Source organism: Capra hircus, chromosome 15 (genome assembly GCF_001704415.2).
Source record: "Capra hircus breed San Clemente chromosome 15, ASM170441v1, whole genome shotgun sequence".
In the NCBI taxonomy this organism is placed as follows: domain Eukaryota; kingdom Metazoa; phylum Chordata; class Mammalia; order Artiodactyla; family Bovidae; genus Capra; species Capra hircus.
The window spans coordinates 2,377,790-2,397,289 of NC_030822.1; the positions used below are offsets into that span (position 1 = coordinate 2,377,790).

The following is a 19,500-nucleotide window of genomic DNA, read 5'->3' on the forward strand; positions in this document are numbered from 1 at the left end:
TGTGACCCCCATGGACCCTCCAGGCTCCCCTGTCCATGGGATTCTCCAGGCCAGAATACTGGAGTAGGCAGCCGTTCCCTTCCCCAGGGGATCTTCCCCTCCCAGGGATCGAACCCAGGACTCCCAGGGATTCTTTACCAGCTAAGCCACCAGAGAAACCCAAGAATACTGGAGTGGGTAGCCTATCCCTTCTCCAACGGCTCTTCGGACCCAGGGATCGAACCGGGGTCTCGTGCATCGCAGGCGGATTCTTCACCAGCTGAGCTATCAAGAAGGGCGAAGTTTCAGCCAAAGACCCGGGAAGAAGAGAGAGGAGAGCGGGCAACAGCCTTGGGGCACCAGGGCCACCCGTGGGAGGGGGCGCCGGAAGTGCGCGTGGAGGCAGCCTCGGCCCCTGGAGTAAGAGTTTCAGTTCAGTTCGTTCACTCAGTCGTGTCCAACTCTTTGCGACCCCATGGACTGTAGCCCACCAGGCTCCTCTGTCCATGGAATTCTCCAGGCAAGAATACTGGAGTGAGTAAGCCCTTCTCTTCTCCAGGGGATCTTCCTGACCCAGGAATCAAACCCAGGTCTCCCGCATTGCAGGCACATTCTTTACCATCTGAGCCACCAGAGATATGTGTATATGTATAACTCAATTACTTTGCTGTACACCTGAAACTCAGTTCAGTTCAGTCTCTCAGTCTTGTGGGACACTGTGACCCCCTGGACAGCAGCACTCCAGGCCTCCCTGTCCATCACCAACTCCCGGAGTCCACCCAAACCTGTGTGCATTGAGTTGGTGATGCCATCCAACCATCTCATCCTCTGTTGTCCCCTTCTCCTGCCCTCAATCTTTCCCAGCATCAGGGTCTTTTCCAATGAGTCAGTTCTTCACATCAGGTGGCCAAAGTATTGGAGATTCAGCTTCAGCATGTCCTTCCAAAGAAATCCCAGGGCTGATCTTTAGGATGGACTGGTTGGGCCTCGCTTAATTCCCTTAGTGTTTCGCTGTAGCACAGGGGTTGGACGACCCCATGCCTAACCTTGGGCAGTCCGGAAATACAGGCCAAAGGAAGGAAAAGGTTCTCCAGAAGGCGCTGTCCATGGCAAGCTGCTGGCCATTTCCGCCTAGATCTCATGGCCAGGGTTTGCCCTAATTAGTCCTACACAGCTGTGAACCCAAGAGCAAGGCCCTCTGTTCTCTCCCGATTTAGCTCAAGGCCATTTCTGCTCTGGCTGTTACATAATAGTCTTTCAAAACCAGGGTTCCACCAGCCGGTTCTCTGAAGCCAAGGTTTCTCACCTGTGAAGTGTGATTCTAAATCCTGCTGCCCGTCCTCGGCTTTGGTGTCACATGTTGCTGCTTTAGCTGCTCTGATGTTTAGAAGCTGAGCAGCAAGGGAGAGGAGAAGGGCTGCCTCTGTCTTCTGAGGTCTAGCCTAGTTCCTTTTCTGGCATGGCATGCAGTAACAGGCTGTCGTTCATTCGGGCTAAAGGCTTCATCTACCATTTCTTGCAGCACAGTGGAGTTCTCTTAGTGAGTGTGTACTTTTTAAAAACGAAAATTTTTTAAACTTTCTACCTTATGGTAGGTAAAGTTAAGGTATTATTGGAGATAAAATATTTGTAGAGGCTTTCCTATTTGTAAACCAGCTTAATTTGTTTCCTTAGGGAAAGATAAAAGTTCATTTATCTGTATTTTTCTTGGGTTTGTTGTTATTTTTTGGCTACCTGGCACACCCTGCAGAATTCTGGTTCCCCAGTCAGGGATCAGGCCTGTGCCCCCTGCACTGGAAGTATGGAGTCTTGACCACTGAACTGTCAGGGAAGCCCCTTTTCTTGGACTTTTAAGACTTCATTTCTCCAAGTTCACAAATTAGGCATTTTCCTTTTCCCACTTTCAACAGTCTAAGAACCTATAAATTGTTTTGTCTCTTGGCTAGACAGTGCTAAATGGAGATAAGCATTGGACACTCCACTGACCAACCACACACACTAAGCTCCCCAGGACACGGGATGACTGAAGGCCAAGCTCTTAGCTGGGTGAGCGCCGACAGTGGCGTAATCGCTGCCCCAGGCTTAGAGAGAGGCCCCATTTTCTTTTCCAATTTTCCTTAGAATTGTGCAAGATATTTCCTGGAAAGGATGTTTAAGAGAACACAAGATTTAAATTGATAGCCACTTCTGAAAAGTATTGCGAAGTAAAAAACTAGACGAAGACAATGAGATATCCAGACCACCAAACTTCAAATAAATTACTTTGCTATGTATGTCAAGTAATACCTCAGAGTTTTTCCTGGTGTAGTTTATCAGTACTTTTTCAAAGTATCTGTACTTTTTTATCCTCTCTCCCAAAGTTTCCTCAATCTCAGATCCAATCTAGATGCTCAAGTAAAAAATGTGGGTATCACCTTTGATTCCAAAGGTGCCTTTCCTTACCACTCCCATCAGCAAGTCCTATCAATTTTACCTCCAAAATCTCCCAAGGCAATCTACTCAACTCTCTCTGCTGCCCTCTTCTGAATCATTAATTCTCACACTGACCCTACCTCAAAAGTCCATCTTGTGTTCTTGCTTCTTTCCTTGCCTCTATAATCCATTTTCTGCCCAGCAGTAATCTTTTCAATGTTAATTAAAACATGCCATTCCTGTGTTCAACCACCTGCAATGGTATGAATTTTGGGGCCCCCACCCCCGAAGTTCTTATGCCGAAATCCCCAATATTAGATGAAACCTTTGAAAGATGCTTAGATCATGAATGTAGACCTTTATGAATGGGATTAGTGCTTTTATCAACAAGGCTCCAGAGAGTTCCCCGCCCCTCTCACTCTATGAGGACACAGTTGAAGCCGGCCATCTGCAACTTGGAAGAAGGAGAGCCCTTGGCAGAGCGTGACTATGCTGGGTGCCTTGAATTTGGCCTTTCCAGCCTTCAGAAACCTGACCATTTTCAGATGTTTCTAAGTTACCCAGTCCGTGTTTTTGTTGTTGTTCAGTCCCTAAATCGTGTCTGATTCTCACAATCCCATGGACTGCAGCACACCAGGCTCCTCTGTCCTTTACTATCTCCCAAGAGTATGCTCAATTTCATGTCCACTGAGTGAGTGGGTAGGTGATGGTATCTGACCATCTCATCCTCTGCCACCCTCTTCCTTTTCCTTCAGTCTTTCCCAGCATCAGGTCTTTCCAGTGAGTCAGCTCTTCGCGTCATATGGCCAGAATATTGGAGCTTCTCACGCCTCTCCATCATTTCCCACTCTTCTTGGATTACAAAAGCCCTACACTATCTGGTCTTTGCTGCCTCCCACCTCAGCCTGAGTTTTTCCCTCTCTCCTTGATTTGCTATATCACTCCCACCATGCTGGCCTTTCCCTTCATCCAACACACTCAGCTTGCTCCTTTCTTAGGGTTTTGCACTGCTTCCTCCACCAGGAAGATTCTGTCCCAGTTGCACACAGCCATTCAAAAGAGGCCTTTCCTGACCACCTGATTTAAAAAGCCTCCTGGCCATTCCGCCTCCTATGGCCCGATCTTAAGCCTCTCTGCACAGCACCTCACTTTTTATGTTTACTATAAGCTCTGTAAGACTGTCCAGCTCGTCCCCCCGTCTAGAAAGGTCCTTGTCACATAGTAGGTGCATGATAAAAATCTGTGGAAAGAATCAATGGATAAGGTCATCATGATACTTACTCAATAATACAAGTCCAAACTAGAGAAACCAATTATTTGCAAGAGATCAAAGAGAATGGGCTGTTCCAGCTTATCACCTGAAAGCTCAAATTTACTTTTTGACTTGGGATCTGATTCCAATTAAACAGACAACAGGAAAGAGAGCAGAGAGCTGTAGCTGAGAGAAAATGAGCTATCTCTGGATAATATCAAATCTGAAATCTCACCCCAAGTTTACCACCACCTGTTTAGTTCCTCATAGTAAACCCATCACTGACAACAGATTTAGGATCTATTTACCCAAGCGCAGAGGAAAAGGAAACCATCATAAACATTTACCTGCTTAGCTCACAGGTGGGCTCTTGGCTTTCTTCTTCTCTAGGCATTCAGTAATAAATCATTCCAATAATGTTTCTATAATGCTTAGGGGGAAAAAACCCAAGCTTTAAAAAATTATACCAACTCCTGTGCTATGGCAAAAATATTTATTAAAATAGTTTTTTCTTTTTTTCCAAGTATGAACTTAATTGGGAGGAGTCCTTTGAATTCACTCTTTCATCCCAGACAAACGAGATAAGCAGTGTATGCAGAACCTAAAACGGTGACAAATGAGCCCACAAGGTGGCACAGTGCGAGAAAGGGGGCTTCTCTGGTGGCGCCTTAGGGGACCCAAGAAACCTCTGGCTCACAACTGGAAGAGTTAGTGGCCACCACCTGTTTTTAAGAGGTAGAACATATGCTTTCCAGTAGTCCACCATTTACCGAGCAGCTTGGCCGCAGGAGGTGCTCATCCCTCAGCCCGTCTGCCCTTGGTGATGGCCAGAAGGCCTCCAGGCCCCAGGCAGCAAGGCTGCCTGCGGATCGCTACTTAAGATCCATGAACCGGATATCCATGATGAGCAGGAAGTTCTTGGGCAGCGGGCGGGGGGCGGGGGAGAGGACGGTGAACACCTGGTGCTCCAGGTCCACGCTGGTCACCACAATGAAGCCCGCCACGCTGGTCTCCGAGAGGCTCTCCTCCGCACCCTCGGCTGTGCTGACGCTCAGCAGGTGGTGTACCATATCTCGGCCGGGGGTGACGGGCACCAGCTTGAGCTGATTGTCCTCCTGAGACATGCCCAGAGGCAGGCAGGAGTCTGGGATGGTGGGTGCCCCGACTTTGTAGATTTTCACATCTGAAAATTTGACGTTGAAGGCATGGGGATAAAAACAGCCCCGGAACCCGTAGAAATACTCACGGATGCGCTCATCCCGGCATTCCCGCCGGAAGTCCTTGGAGCGCTCCACCACACCCCCCGACTTGGGGAGCAGCACCGTGCGGACGAAGTGAGGCAGGTCCCGCTTCAGCTCGTTGTACAGCCGTTCTTGATCCAGAACCACGACGACATCCACCTCAAAGGCTGAGGCTGCGTGGACCAGGGCCTGGTAACCAGAGCCCTTGACCCAGCCACAGGTGTTAATGACACAGCCGCTCACCGAGGCCCTGCGGTTCACTTCACACCTTTGGTTGAACACATCGGCTAAACGAGATGTAATCTGCAGAAGAAAGGGTCCAGGTGAGACAGAAAAGGCACAAAACCAACCCTCGGCCACACGATCCTTCCTGAGCCTAAGTGGTATCAGGTTCAGGGAAAAGGACATTCCTAATGGCAGTGGTGTTTCATGTCCCAAGTTGAAATGTAATAAATTACTTAAGAGTGAAGTGAAGTCGCTCAGTCGTGTCTGACATTTTGCGACCCCATGGGCTGTAGCCTGCCAGCTTCCTCCGTGCATGGGATTCTCCAGGCGAGAGTACTGGAGTGGGTTGCCATGCCCTCCACCAGGGGAATCTTCCCATCTTCCCAACCCAGGGACTGAACCCGGGTCTCCCGCATTGTAGGCAGATGCTTTACCGTCTGAGCCACCAGGGAAGAATAGGACCTACTTAAGAATAGGTCCCTAGAAACGTTTAACCATCTGAGATTGAACTATTTTTGAAACGGTCTTTTCCAAAACCCATCACCGTGGAAGTGATAGCCACTGAGAGGGGACAGAGAGTTTCAACCAGCAAACGCCGGCCCCCTCCCTCCACCGCGCCTTGCCCGGGGCTCTGACCTTATTATAAAGCTTGATGTTGGTGCCGGGCGTGGTGGAGCCGAAGTGGTACACCAGCGGGGCCTGGATGGAGAACCCCTCCTCAACGTCCGCCGGCCGCTCGATGTAGAGGGCCCCCATGGTGCCGGGGATGGACACAGAGCCCTGGCCCACATCCAGCTCCACGTACGTGGGACGGCGGCCCAGACGCACCGCGTAGTTGAGCAGCAGACGGCACACGGTGGACTTGCCCACGTCCGTGGGGCCCACGACCATCACCCGGGGGCCCCGCTCCTCCTCCTTCTCGGCCTGCCTCCGCATCTGCTCCAAGGCCGTATGTGTGTTGAGATAAAGCAACATTGGGGTGTCCTTGGAGACGTAAGCCACCTCGGTGCGCCCACTGAGCTGCAGCGAACAGCCGTGCCAAGTGAAGACAGCCACCTTGGCGCCAGCATCAAAGGTGAACTTCTTGTTTCGGGTCAGCTCTGTGCCGAAGATTTCTGCCATGCCAGCCAGCAGCTCCAACTGAACTGACTGCGACGCCTCCACCTCAAAGCGAAGCTCTGTCTCCCGCTCCAGTTCAAATTTAGTTGTTGGCTTCTTGTCATCACTGGCCTCCTCTCCCATCTTTCCCGTGTGGCTGCTTTTGTCTGGAACGCCAAAATCAGATCTAAACAGAAGTTAGGACTCGGTTCAAAATCCTCCAGAGGATGTTTCTCCTTACTTTGCTTTATTCTCCCCCCTTATCTCTCATCACCACCTGACCCACTATATATCTGATTATTGTCTATCCACCCTCACTAGAAGGTAAGGGTTGGGCATTTTGGTTTGCTGCCCGTAACCCCAGTACCTAAAATAGAGCCTGACACCAAAAGGCACCTCTGTAAAAACACCGAGTGAATAACTGACTCAGACGTCGGCGGAAAACAAGATACCTACATACCCGCAGACTTGGTTACAGCGCCTTTGTTGCTCCCTTCATCACTACCACGCTTTCGAGTACTCCAGACTTGAAAAAGCTACAGATGCCCAGTCCCTAACCCTTGGGTCAACAAAAAAGGGAGTCAGCAATCTGGAGGCAGAGCAGAGAATACCGAGTTGGGACTCAGAAGCAAACAGCATCAAGGAAACCGTTCAGCAACCACTCGCAGTGTCTTTGAACAAATCACTTAGCTCGTCTAAACCTTTTCCTCCACTGTCAACTGGAGGCGCTCACAGTTCCCCTAAAGTGCTGTTCTGGGGGTTAACCGGGATGGTCGGAGGGAAAGAAAAAAATTAGTAAACTAGAAGCGCCGAGGAACAGCAAAGAATTATCTCCGATGCAGATCGCAGCTCCAGGTCTAGCATTCGTCCCAGCCTCCCCAGACACCGAAATCTGCGCAGGCTCTAAGGAGGCGGCGGTTGCGATCCTGAATTTACTACCTCACCTGTACAGCCACGAGCTCAAACCTGTAAACCAAGAACACAGGACCTAAGCCCAGAAGCCAGACGCGCTCACCGAGACCACGCCGGAAACAAACGTTTCCGCACTTGCGCAGTGGGGAAGGCGCGGCCACGCGAGGCCCCCTGGGAGATGTAGTTGTACCCGAGCTGTCGCGAGCGGTCGCGCTCTGGCCGCCGCTTGGCCCTCTGGGACTTGTAGTCAAAGGGGGGGGTGTTGACCGTGACGTCAAAGGTGGGCGGGGCAGCTGCCGTCATTGTTCGTCAAGCAGCTGGGGAGGGAGGCAGGGGGCGTGGTGGTTACGCCTCCGTGCGCGGTGAGGACCAGCCGCGGAGGGGACACGGCCGCGGAGGCGCCGCAGCTGCGGGCTCTCTCCCCGTCGCTCCCGCTCACCTGCGGCCCGGGAAGGGCCCCACAGTCGCCTGGAAGCGGGGCGCGGAGCCCTGTGTGGATACGAGGGGACCTAGGGGTAGCGAGAGGGGAGCCAAGCAGCTCATCAGAGGCTAACTGGACTGCCATCCCCGTCCCGACACAGCGTTTGACCCCTGGAGAGCATTTCAGAGCATTTTACTTAAGGGAGAGAATGAAACATAAGATTTCTTCCAGTTACTCTGCAAGGTAGTCATTACTCAACAACCCATCTCCTGTTAGGCGGAGAGCTTTGCTGGGGACTCTTTCCCTCCCCAAGTCTCTGATGGTTATACAAGGGCAGTCATTCACCCTGCAAGCAACAGATTGGGCCGCATCTATACGTTCAGACGGTAAAGCATCTCTGCAAGGTGGGAGACCCGGGTTCGATCCCTGGGTCGGGAAGATCCCCTGGAGACGGGGAAGGCTACCCACTCCAGTATTCTGGCCTGGAGAATTCCATGGACGGAGGAGCCTGGAGAGCTACAGTCCATGGGGTCGCAAGAGTTGGACATGACTGAGCGACTTCACTTTCACTTTATACACTTCTGATGTGTTTGGACTTGGGAATATTCTTTGCCACTTGCTTGCTGTGTGACTTTGGGTAAATCACAGGCTTAGACCCAGTTGTTGTTTGTTTTTAACTGGATAACAGGGATAACAATTTATCTTCAAGTTGTTTTGAAGCATGAATAGGATAATGCATATAAAGCACTAAACCCAAAGCCTGTAACATAGAAAGCATCAGATGTGAGCTCCTAAGGCTTTATTGTAGATTGAGGATGGACGCTATAGTGAGGCCTTTACATTCTTCAAAGCCCTTTCAGGTGTCCTCTTTCACAGCCACCTGTAAAGTCAGCTTTATTAAATTTCAGGTGAGAGAGGAGACTAAGAAAGGTGGAGGGATTTGCCCAAACTAGTATTCAAACTCAAGATTTTGGAGTTTGAGTTCAGTTATTATGAATGCAGAGTACTAGATGCCACATCGTGTTCTGTGGGCTTTAAGGGTATAAATCCGTTTAATCCTCACAAGAATCTTGTGAAGGACACGCTGTAACTGTCATCCGTTCGTTAGAGATGAATACTTTCTTCGGTCCAGCTCACATGGTTAATCCGGGTGGAAAAGCCTAGGAAGATTTTCTGGGTTGCCTTTTACCAGCTGGCCCCACCTTAGCCTTCACTTTCTAAGAGTGCCATCCTCACTTCTCACGTTTCTTTCTTGGAGCCGCTTAAGTCCTGTCTGACTCTTTACAACTCTATGGACGGTAGCCCGCCAGGCCCCTCTGTCCATGGAATTCTCCAGGCAAGAATACTGCAGTAGGTTGCCATGCCCTCCTTCAGGGATCTTCCCAACCCAGGGATCGAACCCACATCGTGGTTGTTTAGCACAAGCACCACCTGGGAAGCCCGCCGGTCTCGGATGGTTTGCTTTAATTATTTAATTTACTCAGCCTGCGGGTATTAGTTCTCCAGTGAGCCACCAGGCATCCTCTAATTGCTCACCTTTCTGCAAAAACCCAGCTCTAGGGCTTCCCTTGTGGCCCAGCTAGTAAAGAATTCGTCTGCAATGCGGGAGACCTGGGTTCAATCTCTGGGTTGAGAAGATCCCCTGGAGAAGGGAACGGCTACCCACTCCAGTATTCTGGCCTAGAAAATTCCATGGACTGTATAGTTCATGGATTGCAATGAGTTGGACATGACTGAGCGACTTTCACACACACAAAAAAAGAATCCAGTTCTAGTCTTCCATTGGCAAAATTCTCTATGAGCTCATCCTCTCCTGTTTACACGCAGTTCACTTCCCAGATCTGTTTCTCTGCCTCCACATTCTCTCCCTTGAGGCAGTTCCTCCCAATTATCTAAAGTCATCATTGTTTTTTCTATTTCTTTCATTTTCCTTGGCCATGCCACACAGTTCCCCAACCAGGGATAGAACCCATTCTCCCTGCCTTGGGAGTGTGGCGTTTTAACAACTGGACCGCCAGCTAAGTCCCAGTCTCAAGCTGAATTTAGGGAGAAGAAACCCCTCCCCCTCCTTTAGAGCCTGCTTTCTGTTTTGCTTCTTAAACACAGAAAGGGTCAAGGTGCAACACTGAAAGCATCTGTGCTTGCGCACACCCTTTCCTCACTTTCATTTCAGTCTTTGTCACCAAGCACTCCTCTCCTCTCCACCCCACCCTCAGATAACACTGCCCTCACGTGCCTTTTTCATTCTCCTCTCCAGCTAAATCCGTAATCATTTTCTTCCTGAGTTCATTTAATTTTTTGCTTCTACACTTTCAAGTGAAGTGAAGTCGCTCAGTCGTGTCCGACTTTGTGACCCCATGAACTGCAGCCCACCAGGCTCCTCTGTCCATGGGATTCTCCAGGCAAGAATACTGGAGTGGGTTGCCATTTCCTTTTCCAGGGGATCTTCCCAACGGGGGGATCGAACCCAGGTCTACCATATTGTAGGCAGATGCTTTAACCTCTGAGCCACCAGCTCAAACACGTTCAAAGCTTGCCCTAAAAAACTACTCACCTTCCTTTTTCACACTTCCTTCTATTTTCCTCAACAAATTCCTCTTCCACTTACATTTCCTTCCTCATCTGCTGTCCAGATGAGAACATTTCCCTCGTCTTTCTCTACTCAGTGCTGCCTGTCAATTCCAAACTTCTGGTAACATCACTCAAGATACCGACTTTGTTTTCAGAATCTACCTTAAACTGAAGGATATTCTTGGATGGTTTGCTTTAATTATTTAATTCATTCACGGTGTGTGTACTAGTCCTCCAGTGAACTACCAGGTATCCTGATGAAATATTCAGAATTCCTTTCACTTTGTCATACCCAGTTAGCATTGCCTCCCATTAACCTCATTTCCCTACCTTAACTTTTCACTCCCCCCTTTACTTGTGAAAAACTACTTTTTCCGAACGTTCACCTCGGTTAGAAATCTAAGCTTTTACCTCAGAGGGTATGTTCTGTGTCCACATACTTTAGCAACTTGCAGAGGGCAAAACTTTTATGAGAAATATTTTGGCTCACATGAAGTATAACTGGAAATTGATAGAAAAATAGCATGAAAGATGTTAAGTTCTTCATAAGACACAAATTTGGCATGTGCCTCTTGAGCCTCAGAATTTAAGAGTAAATTCACTCTGGGTATTCAAGTTGAGAACACTGTTTTGAAATGCCAGTAACTTCTGTTTACTAGCTGCCTATCACGTGCCAGGTTTTTTTTTTTTTTTTTAAGATGTTTACATATTATCTCACTTTACTTCACATGTCCCTGTGGTTAACATTAGCTTCATTTAGCAGAAGGAGAAAACAGAGGCACACAGGCTATCAGTAACTGGCCCAGTGGTTCCTGATAAGCGTATTGGCAGAGCTGGGATTCCAACTCAGGTCTCTTCTGAGACCAAAGCCAGACATACTTGGACAACGTCTGAAGATGCAACTCAAACGCTGTTTTTTGAGCATCTTCTGCAGGCAAAGCTCTGTGCTTGGCGTTGCTGTCCTGGGATGCAGAGAGGAGTTTCCCAGAGGACCTGCCTCAAAGTTTAGAACCAAGCAGAGAATCTTATGTAACATGGGTGTCTCCGTGCGTGAAGCACAGTTCATTTGGAAGTAGTCAATAAGAGGTTCCTGCCTGTCAGAGGTCATTTTTGGTCTGTGCGGCCGGGGGTTTTGAACCGGAGGCTTTGAGGCTTGGAAGCGCCTGGTACAAGCTTGGGGGCGTTCCATGCCATCCGTGACCATTAAAATGGCTTGCTTTCCCGTGCGTCAGTATCAGAGCTGAAATGGGAAATGTGGCATCTTGACTGTGCGCTCGGTGGGTCCTGACTCTGCACCCGGCTCTCAGCCTCTCCGCCTTTGGTCCAGCCCCGCCACCCGTACCGCGGACTCCATCCTTGCCCAGCCCTGTCCTCCCCCCTCCTCAGCCTCTGGCGGTCTCCTTGGCCACGGGGCCCTCCTCGCCAGCACCCCGGCTCCCCTCCCTGCCTGCCCCCGCCCCGGGCATCGCTGCCCCAGCCCCAGCCCTCGACGCCTGCCCGCTGCCTGCCTCCCAGCCCGCCTCCTGTGTCTCCCAGCCCCGCTCTGACGTGGGAGGTGAGGGGGGTGGGGGCCCGGATGACTCACAGTGTTGTGATGCAGTCCCGCAACACACAGCTACATTCACCCACAGACCCGGGTACCGGCGGGAGGCCGCCTCTGGCCGCCCCCCCGCCCCCCGCAGCGGGGCCAGCTTGGCAGCCCGGGTCTGGAGCCCCTCACCACCACCCTCCCCGCCCCCCGCCCCTTCCCCACTGAAGGAGCGGAAGGAGCCGCGAAGAGAGCGCAGAGAGATTGAGAGAGAGAGGGGGAGATAGACGGAGATCTCTGGAGCCGGCCTCAAGGTGAGGGGCAGCCCTTCTGCAAGCGCACCTTTCCCCCTCTGTGCGTCTCCCCCTCGGGCTGCGCGTGGCTTTCCCCCCTCGCCAGAGCATTCTCCATCCACCCTTTGTCCTCCCTTCCCCCTCCCCGCCTCATCCCTCTGCGAGCTCTTCCCGGCAACTTTGGCCGCAGCCTCAGGCACCCCTGTTTGATCAAGCAGCCCTGTTTATATTGTTTGGCCGCTGGGGTGCGGACCCCCCCTGCCCCCTCCACCAAGCCCGCCCCGGGAGCCTGCTGCGCGGCTCATCATTGGGACCATACCGTACCCAGGATGCCAGCCCCTCGGGGGGGCTCGCGGCCTCCGAGCAGTTGCGAGCGTCCATTGTGAGCAGGTGTCCCCCTCCCTTTTCCCTTTTCCTTTTTTTCCCCCCTAAGAGGCACGGGATTCGCACCTGGCTCCGCCAGCCTCCGCCTCTCCCGTCAGCGCCGCTTGCTCAGCAACCCCTCCCTCCCCCCGCCTCCCACGGTCCAGCCGCGGCTCACTCGGGGGGCCGTCCGCACCCCGGCGCGCTTCTGCCCCCGTCACTGGCTCTCCTTGCTTCTCCCGGTCGTCTGAGATGGGGAGAGAAGTGACCCCGACGCCCCCTGCCCCCGCCCCCCGCCCCCGAGGGGCTCCCTGTGCAGCCTCCCCTGGGCGGGACAGGGAAGCAGGGGAGACAGGCGGGGTGGGGCTGGGGGGATCCTGGCACCCTCCCCGGGACACGGGAAAGGGGCGAGGGGGCCAGGTGGAGCTCGCCGCCGGGAACTCACTGGCGGGCAAAGCTGAAGGCAGACGTGTCCAGCGGAGGCTGGCCGGTGCTCTGCTGGTGAGGACCCCAATGTCACCCTGAACTCAGCCCAGGGTGCTCTTCCTGAGTCCCACCAAGGGCCGAGGGCCTTAAACGGCCGATGCCCTCTGCTGGGAGGCTTTGCAGAGAGCCCACCTGGCGGCCCCAGGCAATGCTGGAACAGCTGGGGTGCTGGTGGTCCCCGCGGAGGGCAGGACGGAGCCTGCGCACCCCGGCTCCGCTGCCTACTGTTGCCAGGGCACCCGGCTGGCATCCCCGAAACAGACCGGGGCTAAGCCACCCAGAGCCGGCCTGCAGGCCCCACCGAGGAGCAGGCTGAGGCTCCCTGGCTTATCAGGGCCGGCAGAGGACACCTCCCGCCTTATCCCTGCCTCCAGCACCCGCGGCCACTGTGGGGCTGAAGCCTGCGAATCCTCCTCAAGATTCTTAATCAGAACCAGGCAATTCTTTTTATCTCGCGTCACCCAGAGTCCCTGCCCCCGGGAGAAGGGGAAAGAAACATCCTGAACCTTGTGCCCCCAAACCACGGGGCTGTGACGCTGCCCATCATGAGACACCGCGCCCGCGCCGCAAACACGGCCCGGGACCGCCGGCCTCTCTGACACCGGCCCTACTTGCCATTGGCCCCCAGCGGTCAAACGCGCCCAAAGGGAAGATCGTTTCTCTCCTAGGCTGGGTGCTTCACTGAGAGACAAGGCAACAATACTAGAGGGCAGTAGAGAGAGACAGACGAGCTCAGAGGCTGAGAAGACGAGCCCAGTGATGCTCCGGAGCCAGAATGAGCGGACCCAAGTGTAGGACCGGGCAGCAGCCCCGTCTGAGGCCCTTGGTCCCAGGAGAGACGCCCAGCAGGCTCTGGGCCCCCGCCCCCCGAGAGGACTGGCGCCGAGTGTGCGTGTCTGCCTACCTGCCCGCGCTCCTTCCCTTTCTCATCAAGCTCCTCCCACCCACACAAATCGTGTGCTGGGGCCAATTACCTTGCAAACCGAGGTCACGGAAGGAAGGACCGGCACGCATCCCCAACTTTTTCAAGGCTTTGAGCCCCAGAGACACAGAGCCTACCAGCGCACGTGGGATGCATCCTCACAAAAGGACGGAAAAGCCAGGGAGGAAGGAGCATTTGCCAGCGACGCGGCTCCCATGGCAGCGGGCCGCTCCCGGTGGAAAATGGTGGAGGCTGGCTCTGGCCCCAGGAGGGCGAGACACCGCCTCCGGGGCTGAGGCCCACCCCCCCATCCGCTGCGGGGCCGGCCCGAGCAGACGGTCAGCCCAGGTGGCAGATGCAGTGAGCGGGCGCGCGCGCCGAGCAGGGCTGCCGCGGATGGGTGAAGCAGGAGTGAAAGTGATCGCAGGCGCCCCGGCTCTTCCGTGCCCCCGGCAGGGGCTCCCCCGGCTCTCCTGGTGACCCTCCCCTCCTTCCCAGGTGACCTCCATTTCTGCCTGGCTCACGTCTGGGGGGGCCCTGGCCCGGCAGCCCCCCCGCACCGCTCCCGTCCTGAAACACGGCTCTAGCCAACCTGCTCCGCTGCTTCACCTGCGACCGTCTGTGCGGGGGCTGCACGGCGCCCGCGCCCCCCGCCCGCCAGGGCATCGTCCTCCAGCCCGTCATGCCCAGCTGCGACCCTGGCCCGGCCCCCGCCTGCCTCCCAGCCAAGACCTTCCGCAGCTACCTGCCTCGCTGCCACCGAACCTACAGCTGCGTCCACTGCCGCGCACATCTGGCCAAACACGACGAGCTCATCTCCAAGGTAACAGCCTCCATCACTCCCACCCCCGCCCTCGCCCCCCGCCGCAGGCCCCTCCAGACATTACCCGGGGGTGACGCCACGGAGCCTGGCCTCCCGCCTCCATGCCCCCGCGGGGTATTCAGGGAGCGCGTGATCCCCGGGGTCAAGGGTTCCCCGCAGTCACCACCGGCCCCGTGTCTCCGCAGTCCTTCCAGGGGAGCCATGGCCGAGCCTACCTGTTTAACTCCGTGTGAGTCTGCCCCTCTCCCCCGTGCGTGTGTGGCGGTGTGGGTGAATAGCTCTCCTCTCTGCAGAGAGGGGCTGAGCCGCCCGAGGTGGGTGCCCTGCGCCCTCTGGGTTTGCCTCTCCTTTGGCGGAAGCCCGGGAGAACTGGGGTGCCAAGCGCTAGACAGCAAGCGGTGGGGCGCTGGAGGTAGGGCTCTCAGCTGGGTGGGTCGCGCTCTCTCCAGATGCTGGGCCCTCTGGGCTGTTTTGGGGGTGCGCTGACGGAGTGACACCCCGCTCCCCCCCGCCCCGCGTGCTGGGTCCTTCCCGTCTCCCAGGGTCAACGTGGGGTGCGGGCCAGCTGAACAGCGCCTCCTGCTCACGGGGCTGCACTCGGTAGCTGATATTTTCTGCGAGAGCTGCAAAACCACCCTGGGCTGGAAATATGTAAGTACCGGGGGGAGGGCCACCCTCTGAAGGCGGGGGTGGGGCGTCTCCGTGGCCCCCCAGGCCCCAGTGGCCACCCGTCAGGTGTCTGCCTGACCCAGAGGGAGGAGGGAGCTAGGAGTGGGGGGACCGGGTGGGGGGCGGGCTTACGCCGGCGGCGGTAGGCGGGCCTCCCGGCCCACATTGCCGGCCTCCCCCCGCCAGGAGCAGGCTTTTGAGACGAGCCAGAAGTACAAGGAGGGGAAGTACATCATTGAGATGTCGCACATGGTGAAGGACAACGGCTGGGACTGAGGGCTTCCGGCGGCCTCTGCCCTCCCGACGCATGCCCCACCCTCCCACACCTGCCCCCGCCCGGCCGCGCCTCCATACCAGCATGAGCACTGCCCCACCCCTGGGGGGGACCCTGCTCCCGCCGCCCCTCCCCCCGCCGCCACCCCATCGCGCCCAGGCCCCCCCTGGAATGGGAGTCTGGGGTACCCCAGGGGTGCTGAAGGCTCAGGCGTGGGCAGCAGTCAGGGAGAGACAGAAACGGGGGGGGGAGGGGTGGCCGTGGGGACTTGTCGCCCCCAAGGTTCCGAAAACCGAGGGGCTGGCGGGGCAGAGAGGCAGGCAGAGAGGACCCCCGGGAGGAAGCCCTGTTTGCTCCACCTCTGCGAGCGAACAGAGGAGCAACCTCGAGTCCCGGCGCTGGGAGATCCTAAGCCACAGAATAGCAGGTGAGAAGAGGCTCAGGGTGGAGTGAAATGCTGGCCTCAGACGCTGGGAGGCACCGGAGTCTCTTAAGGGTCACGTTTCCCACCCGCTATTTGCAGGAGCCAGGATTCGTGGGGTGGGGGTTGGAAGAAAAAAGAATCCCAAGTTCCAGGCCCTGGGAGATCATCAAAGCATCCCAGGGGCTTGCATTTCACTCCACTTGGCAGTTTACCTTGGCACTGAAGAGGCACTTTCGAGTATCTGACCTTTGCCATGGGGTGGGGTGGGGGGAGGTTCCCCCCGGAACAGCCCCCGTGCCCGGCTGGCAGTCTCCAGAGTGAGCAGGGTTGGTGGGTGTCCTCTGGGCCCAGCCACTGCTCCCTGGGATGCAGGCCCTCGGAGGGAAGGTGGGGGCTCAGTGCCACGAGGTTAGGTGTCCTCGCGGCTGCCACCAGCGAACGAAACTTTTGTATGATATATAAAGTGTTTGGGTCTATTTTTAATAAAAAGGGGAAAGCAACATGTGAGGCACTCGGTCCTCTGACTTTTCTTGGCAGGTACCATAGATCGTCCCACGCACACGGCTGCCCCAGGCCTGCCCCTCCTACCTCTGTTGTTTAGTAGCTAAGTCAACTCTTTTGCAATACCGTGGACTGCAGCCTGCCAGGCTCCTCTGTCCATGGGGTTCTCCAGGCAAGAATACTGGAGTGGGTTGCCATTTCCTTCTCCAGGGAATCTTCCAGACCCAGGGATCAAACCCAGATCTCCTGCATTGCAGGCAGATTCTTTACCATCTGAGCCACCTGGGAAGGCTGCTCTCTTACCCCTAGGGGGCAGCAATTGCTCTGTCTATGACAAGACACCAGGGGATGGAGATTCAGGTGAGATTTTGCTTCTGAGATGGTTTGTTGTTTTTTTTTGAGTGAGATTCCAGCGGGAGCATCCTTAACAGCTTCTGTCTTTAGGAGCCCTTGACAAGGAATCCACTTTTGCCTAGTTTGAAGAGATTCACTCCAGAACAAGAGCTTTCTTGGGTCCCACTGCCTTTCAGCCTAGTTCTGGAATCTTTCAGTCAGCTCATGGCCGCTCTTAAAGCTAAAAGGAAAATCGACCAGCCAAGGTGCTACCCTGGCAGCGGTTACAAACTGGAACAGAACAGCTCAACACCACAGCACCAGTGCAACGTGACCCGAGTGCGCCTGTCCGCAGTGCCGTGAACTTCTTATTGTGGGGTCACCAACAGGGAGAGACCGGATGCAGGGAGGATCGGATGCATCATAAAAATCTTTTTTTTTTTTTTTTTTTCTGGTAAGCTAGCTTATTTCCACATTCATTCATTGGTACTGTAAATATTTGTAAGAGGACTTCTTCCTTGCCAGGCCTTGTTTAGCACTGGCAAAACAGTGGAGAAGAAGGCAGTCATGGCCTGACTTCATGGAGCTTCCTGTCCAGTGGGAGGACAAGCGAGAAGCAGGCAATTCCAGTAGAAGGTGACGAGGGAGTGAGCACAGGGCTTGTAGGAGAGGCATCACCTAGAATTGAGGAAAGAAACCTTTGCAGGAGTGATGACTTTGAAAGCCCTTGAAAGCTGAGAGGTTGGGTGGGCAGAAAGGAAGAGTAAGGGACGGGGATAGTTCAGGCCGAGAGGACTGTCAGGTGGCTCAAGTTTAGTTAGTTTGAAGAGAAATAAAAGTTTATTTCCTAAACTGGAGTGCAGATACGAGTGAGTGAGAGGTGAGCCAGCCCAGGAAAGATAGGCTGGGGCCATGAAACACTCAAGGACTTCATCCCAAGGGCACTGAGTAAACACTGAACATTTCTTGTCCTTTACCAAGTGGACTCACATCACCAAATGGCTGTTTTGTGCCTGAAGAGAGGCTCAAGTAGAAATGGTAAGAATGAAAAAAATAGAGACTTGAAGCTAACTGTAGTCTCAGATACTGTTGTCAATATCAGAATGAAGAGGCTGTTTGGGCCAAAGAGCTCTGGAAGACACAGGTGCTAGAAGGCAAGTCAAGCCCTGAAGGAATGATGCCCAGCACCCCCATCTGGGGGGCTCGGGGTCCATCCCAGCACCCCATCTGGGGGGCCTCTGGGTCTGTCCCAGCACCCCATGGGGAGGGCTCAGGGTCCGTCCCAACACCCCATCTGGGGGGCCTCGGGGTCCACCCCAACACCCCACCTGGGGGGCTCGGGGTCTGCCCCAACACCCCATCTTGGGGTCCATCCCAGCACCCCCATCTGGGGGGCCTCGGGGTCCATCCCAGCACCCCCATCTGGGGGGCCTCGGGGTCCACCCCAACACCCCATCTGGGGGGCTCGGGGTCTGCCCCAACACCCCATCTTGGGGTCCATCCCAGCACCCCCATCTGGGGGGCTCGGGGTCCATCCCAGCACCCCATCTGGGGGGCCTCTGGGTCTGTCCCAGCACCCCATGGGGAGGGCTCAGGGTCCGTCCCAACACCCCATCTGGGGGGCTCAGGGTCCACCCCAACACCCCATCTGGGGGGCCTCGGGGTCCACCCCAACACCCCACCTGGGGGGCTCGGGGTCTGCCCCAACACCCCATCTTGGGGTCCATCCCAGCACCCCCATCTGGGGGGCCTCGGGGTCCATCCCAGCACCCCCATCTGGGGGGCCTCAGGGTCCACCCCAACACCCCATCTGGGGGGCTCAGGGTCCACCCCAGCAGCCCCATCTGGGGGGCCTCTGGGTCTGTCCCAGCACCCCCATCTGGGGGGCCTCGGGGTCCATCCCAGCCTGCCTGGTGATGCCGAAAGCCTTCTCTCAGGTTCCAGCAAGGGACCCAGAAACCCTGTCCTTCTCAACCCCACTTCTTGCACTAAAGTTCAGGAAGGCTTGTCCTTGAAAATTTCTGACCTTGAACATCAGGTGCAAACTAGCTGCCGCCTTCAGTTCAGTTCAGTTTAAAGCTCCCCAAATCTGCCTCTCTCTCAATTTACTGATTAAGCCAACTAGGAACTGTGGGGAACAGGAAAGTAAACGGCACCCCTGGGTCTCGGTTCTTTGTAATCTCTCCTGGAAGAATCATTCCGTGAGTTGGGTTCAGGGATCCTATGCAATCTTTGCGATCAGGCCATGGGGCGGGACTGTCCAAACTTTGGATGCTCAGACAGGTGTCAAGTACCCTGTGACTAAGAGGGGTAGGTGGAGAGGAGGTCTCTTTTTTCTGCCTGAGAGCCAGGGAAGGAGCTGCAGGCATGGAATGCCAGGAGCGCAACGGCCCTTCCCTGGGGTGCAGTCCTTTCGGGTTAGCCTTTTTTCCTTGCCTGTGCACCCCCTTTTTCTCATGGAGGTCTACTCTGGACCCAACAGGGATTCTCTCAATCTTCTCCACCCACCCTCCGATCCCAAACTGAGTCTGGGAACTTTTTAGCCAACCAGCCACTCCCTCCTTTCCTCCTTTAAGCCCTACAACCAGCAGGTGGCACCAAAAACCCTCTACCCCTCAGCTGCGACAACCTTCCTCAACCCTCTCCAAGACTGGTGAGCTGTGATTTAGGACAGGATTAGATCTAGGCTCTGAAACGTTCGTTAAGCACCATCAAACTCTGGCCAAGCTGCTTAAGCCTCTCCTGACTCAGTTTTTCCATCTGTAAAATGGGG

The 19,500-nt window shown here is 54.9% G+C and overlaps 2 protein-coding genes across 9 annotated transcripts; one reads left to right on the forward strand and one right to left on the reverse strand.

Moving 5' to 3' along the window:
* Positions 4,122 to 12,307, reverse strand: CLP1 (cleavage and polyadenylation factor I subunit 1). 8 transcript variants are annotated; one of them, XM_018059053.1, is made up of 3 exons: positions 12,257 to 12,307; positions 5,746 to 6,394; positions 4,122 to 5,187 (listed from the first exon to the last, which is right to left on the reverse strand). In XM_018059053.1, the coding sequence occupies exons 2-3, from the start codon at positions 6,349 to 6,351 to the stop codon at positions 4,516 to 4,518; spliced, it is 1,278 nt and encodes a 425-aa protein (XP_017914542.1). In that variant the 5' UTR covers positions 6,352 to 6,394; positions 12,257 to 12,307; the 3' UTR covers positions 4,122 to 4,515. The 8 variants fall into 8 exon arrangements, with proteins under 8 accessions (XP_017914542.1, XP_017914538.1, XP_017914540.1 ...); XM_018059049.1 differs by lacking the exon at positions 12,257 to 12,307 and adding an exon at positions 7,152 to 7,325; XM_018059051.1 differs by lacking the exon at positions 12,257 to 12,307 and adding an exon at positions 6,668 to 7,248 and having other exon boundaries at positions 5,746 to 6,374.
* On the forward strand, positions 11,693 to 16,400 carry YPEL4 (yippee like 4). Its single transcript, XM_018059055.1, has 5 exons — positions 11,693 to 11,953; positions 14,202 to 14,526; positions 14,712 to 14,755; positions 15,069 to 15,177; positions 15,382 to 16,400. The coding sequence occupies exons 2-5, from the start codon at positions 14,386 to 14,388 to the stop codon at positions 15,469 to 15,471; spliced, it is 384 nt and encodes a 127-aa protein (XP_017914544.1). The 5' UTR covers positions 11,693 to 11,953; positions 14,202 to 14,385; the 3' UTR covers positions 15,472 to 16,400.

Excerpts from the sequence above, each read along its gene's own strand:
- YPEL4 (XM_018059055.1), top strand. The coding sequence starts at position 14,386 with ATGCCCAGCTGCGACCCTGGCCCGGCCCCCGCCTGCCTCCCAGCCAAG. Across the intron at positions 14,527-14,711 it reads ACGACGAGCTCATCTCCAAG|TCCTTCCAGGGGAGCCATGG; the intron begins GTAACAGCCTCC and ends GTGTCTCCGCAG. Across the intron at positions 15,178-15,381 it reads CCACCCTGGGCTGGAAATAT|GAGCAGGCTTTTGAGACGAG; the intron begins GTAAGTACCGGG and ends TCCCCCCGCCAG.
- CLP1 (XM_018059053.1), bottom strand. The coding sequence starts at position 6,351 with ATGGGAGAGGAGGCCAGTGATGACAAGAAGCCAACAACTAAATTTGAA. Across the intron at positions 5,188-5,745 it reads ACATCAAGCTTTATAATAAG|ATTACATCTCGTTTAGCCGA; the intron begins GTCAGAGCCCCG and ends TTTCTTCTGCAG.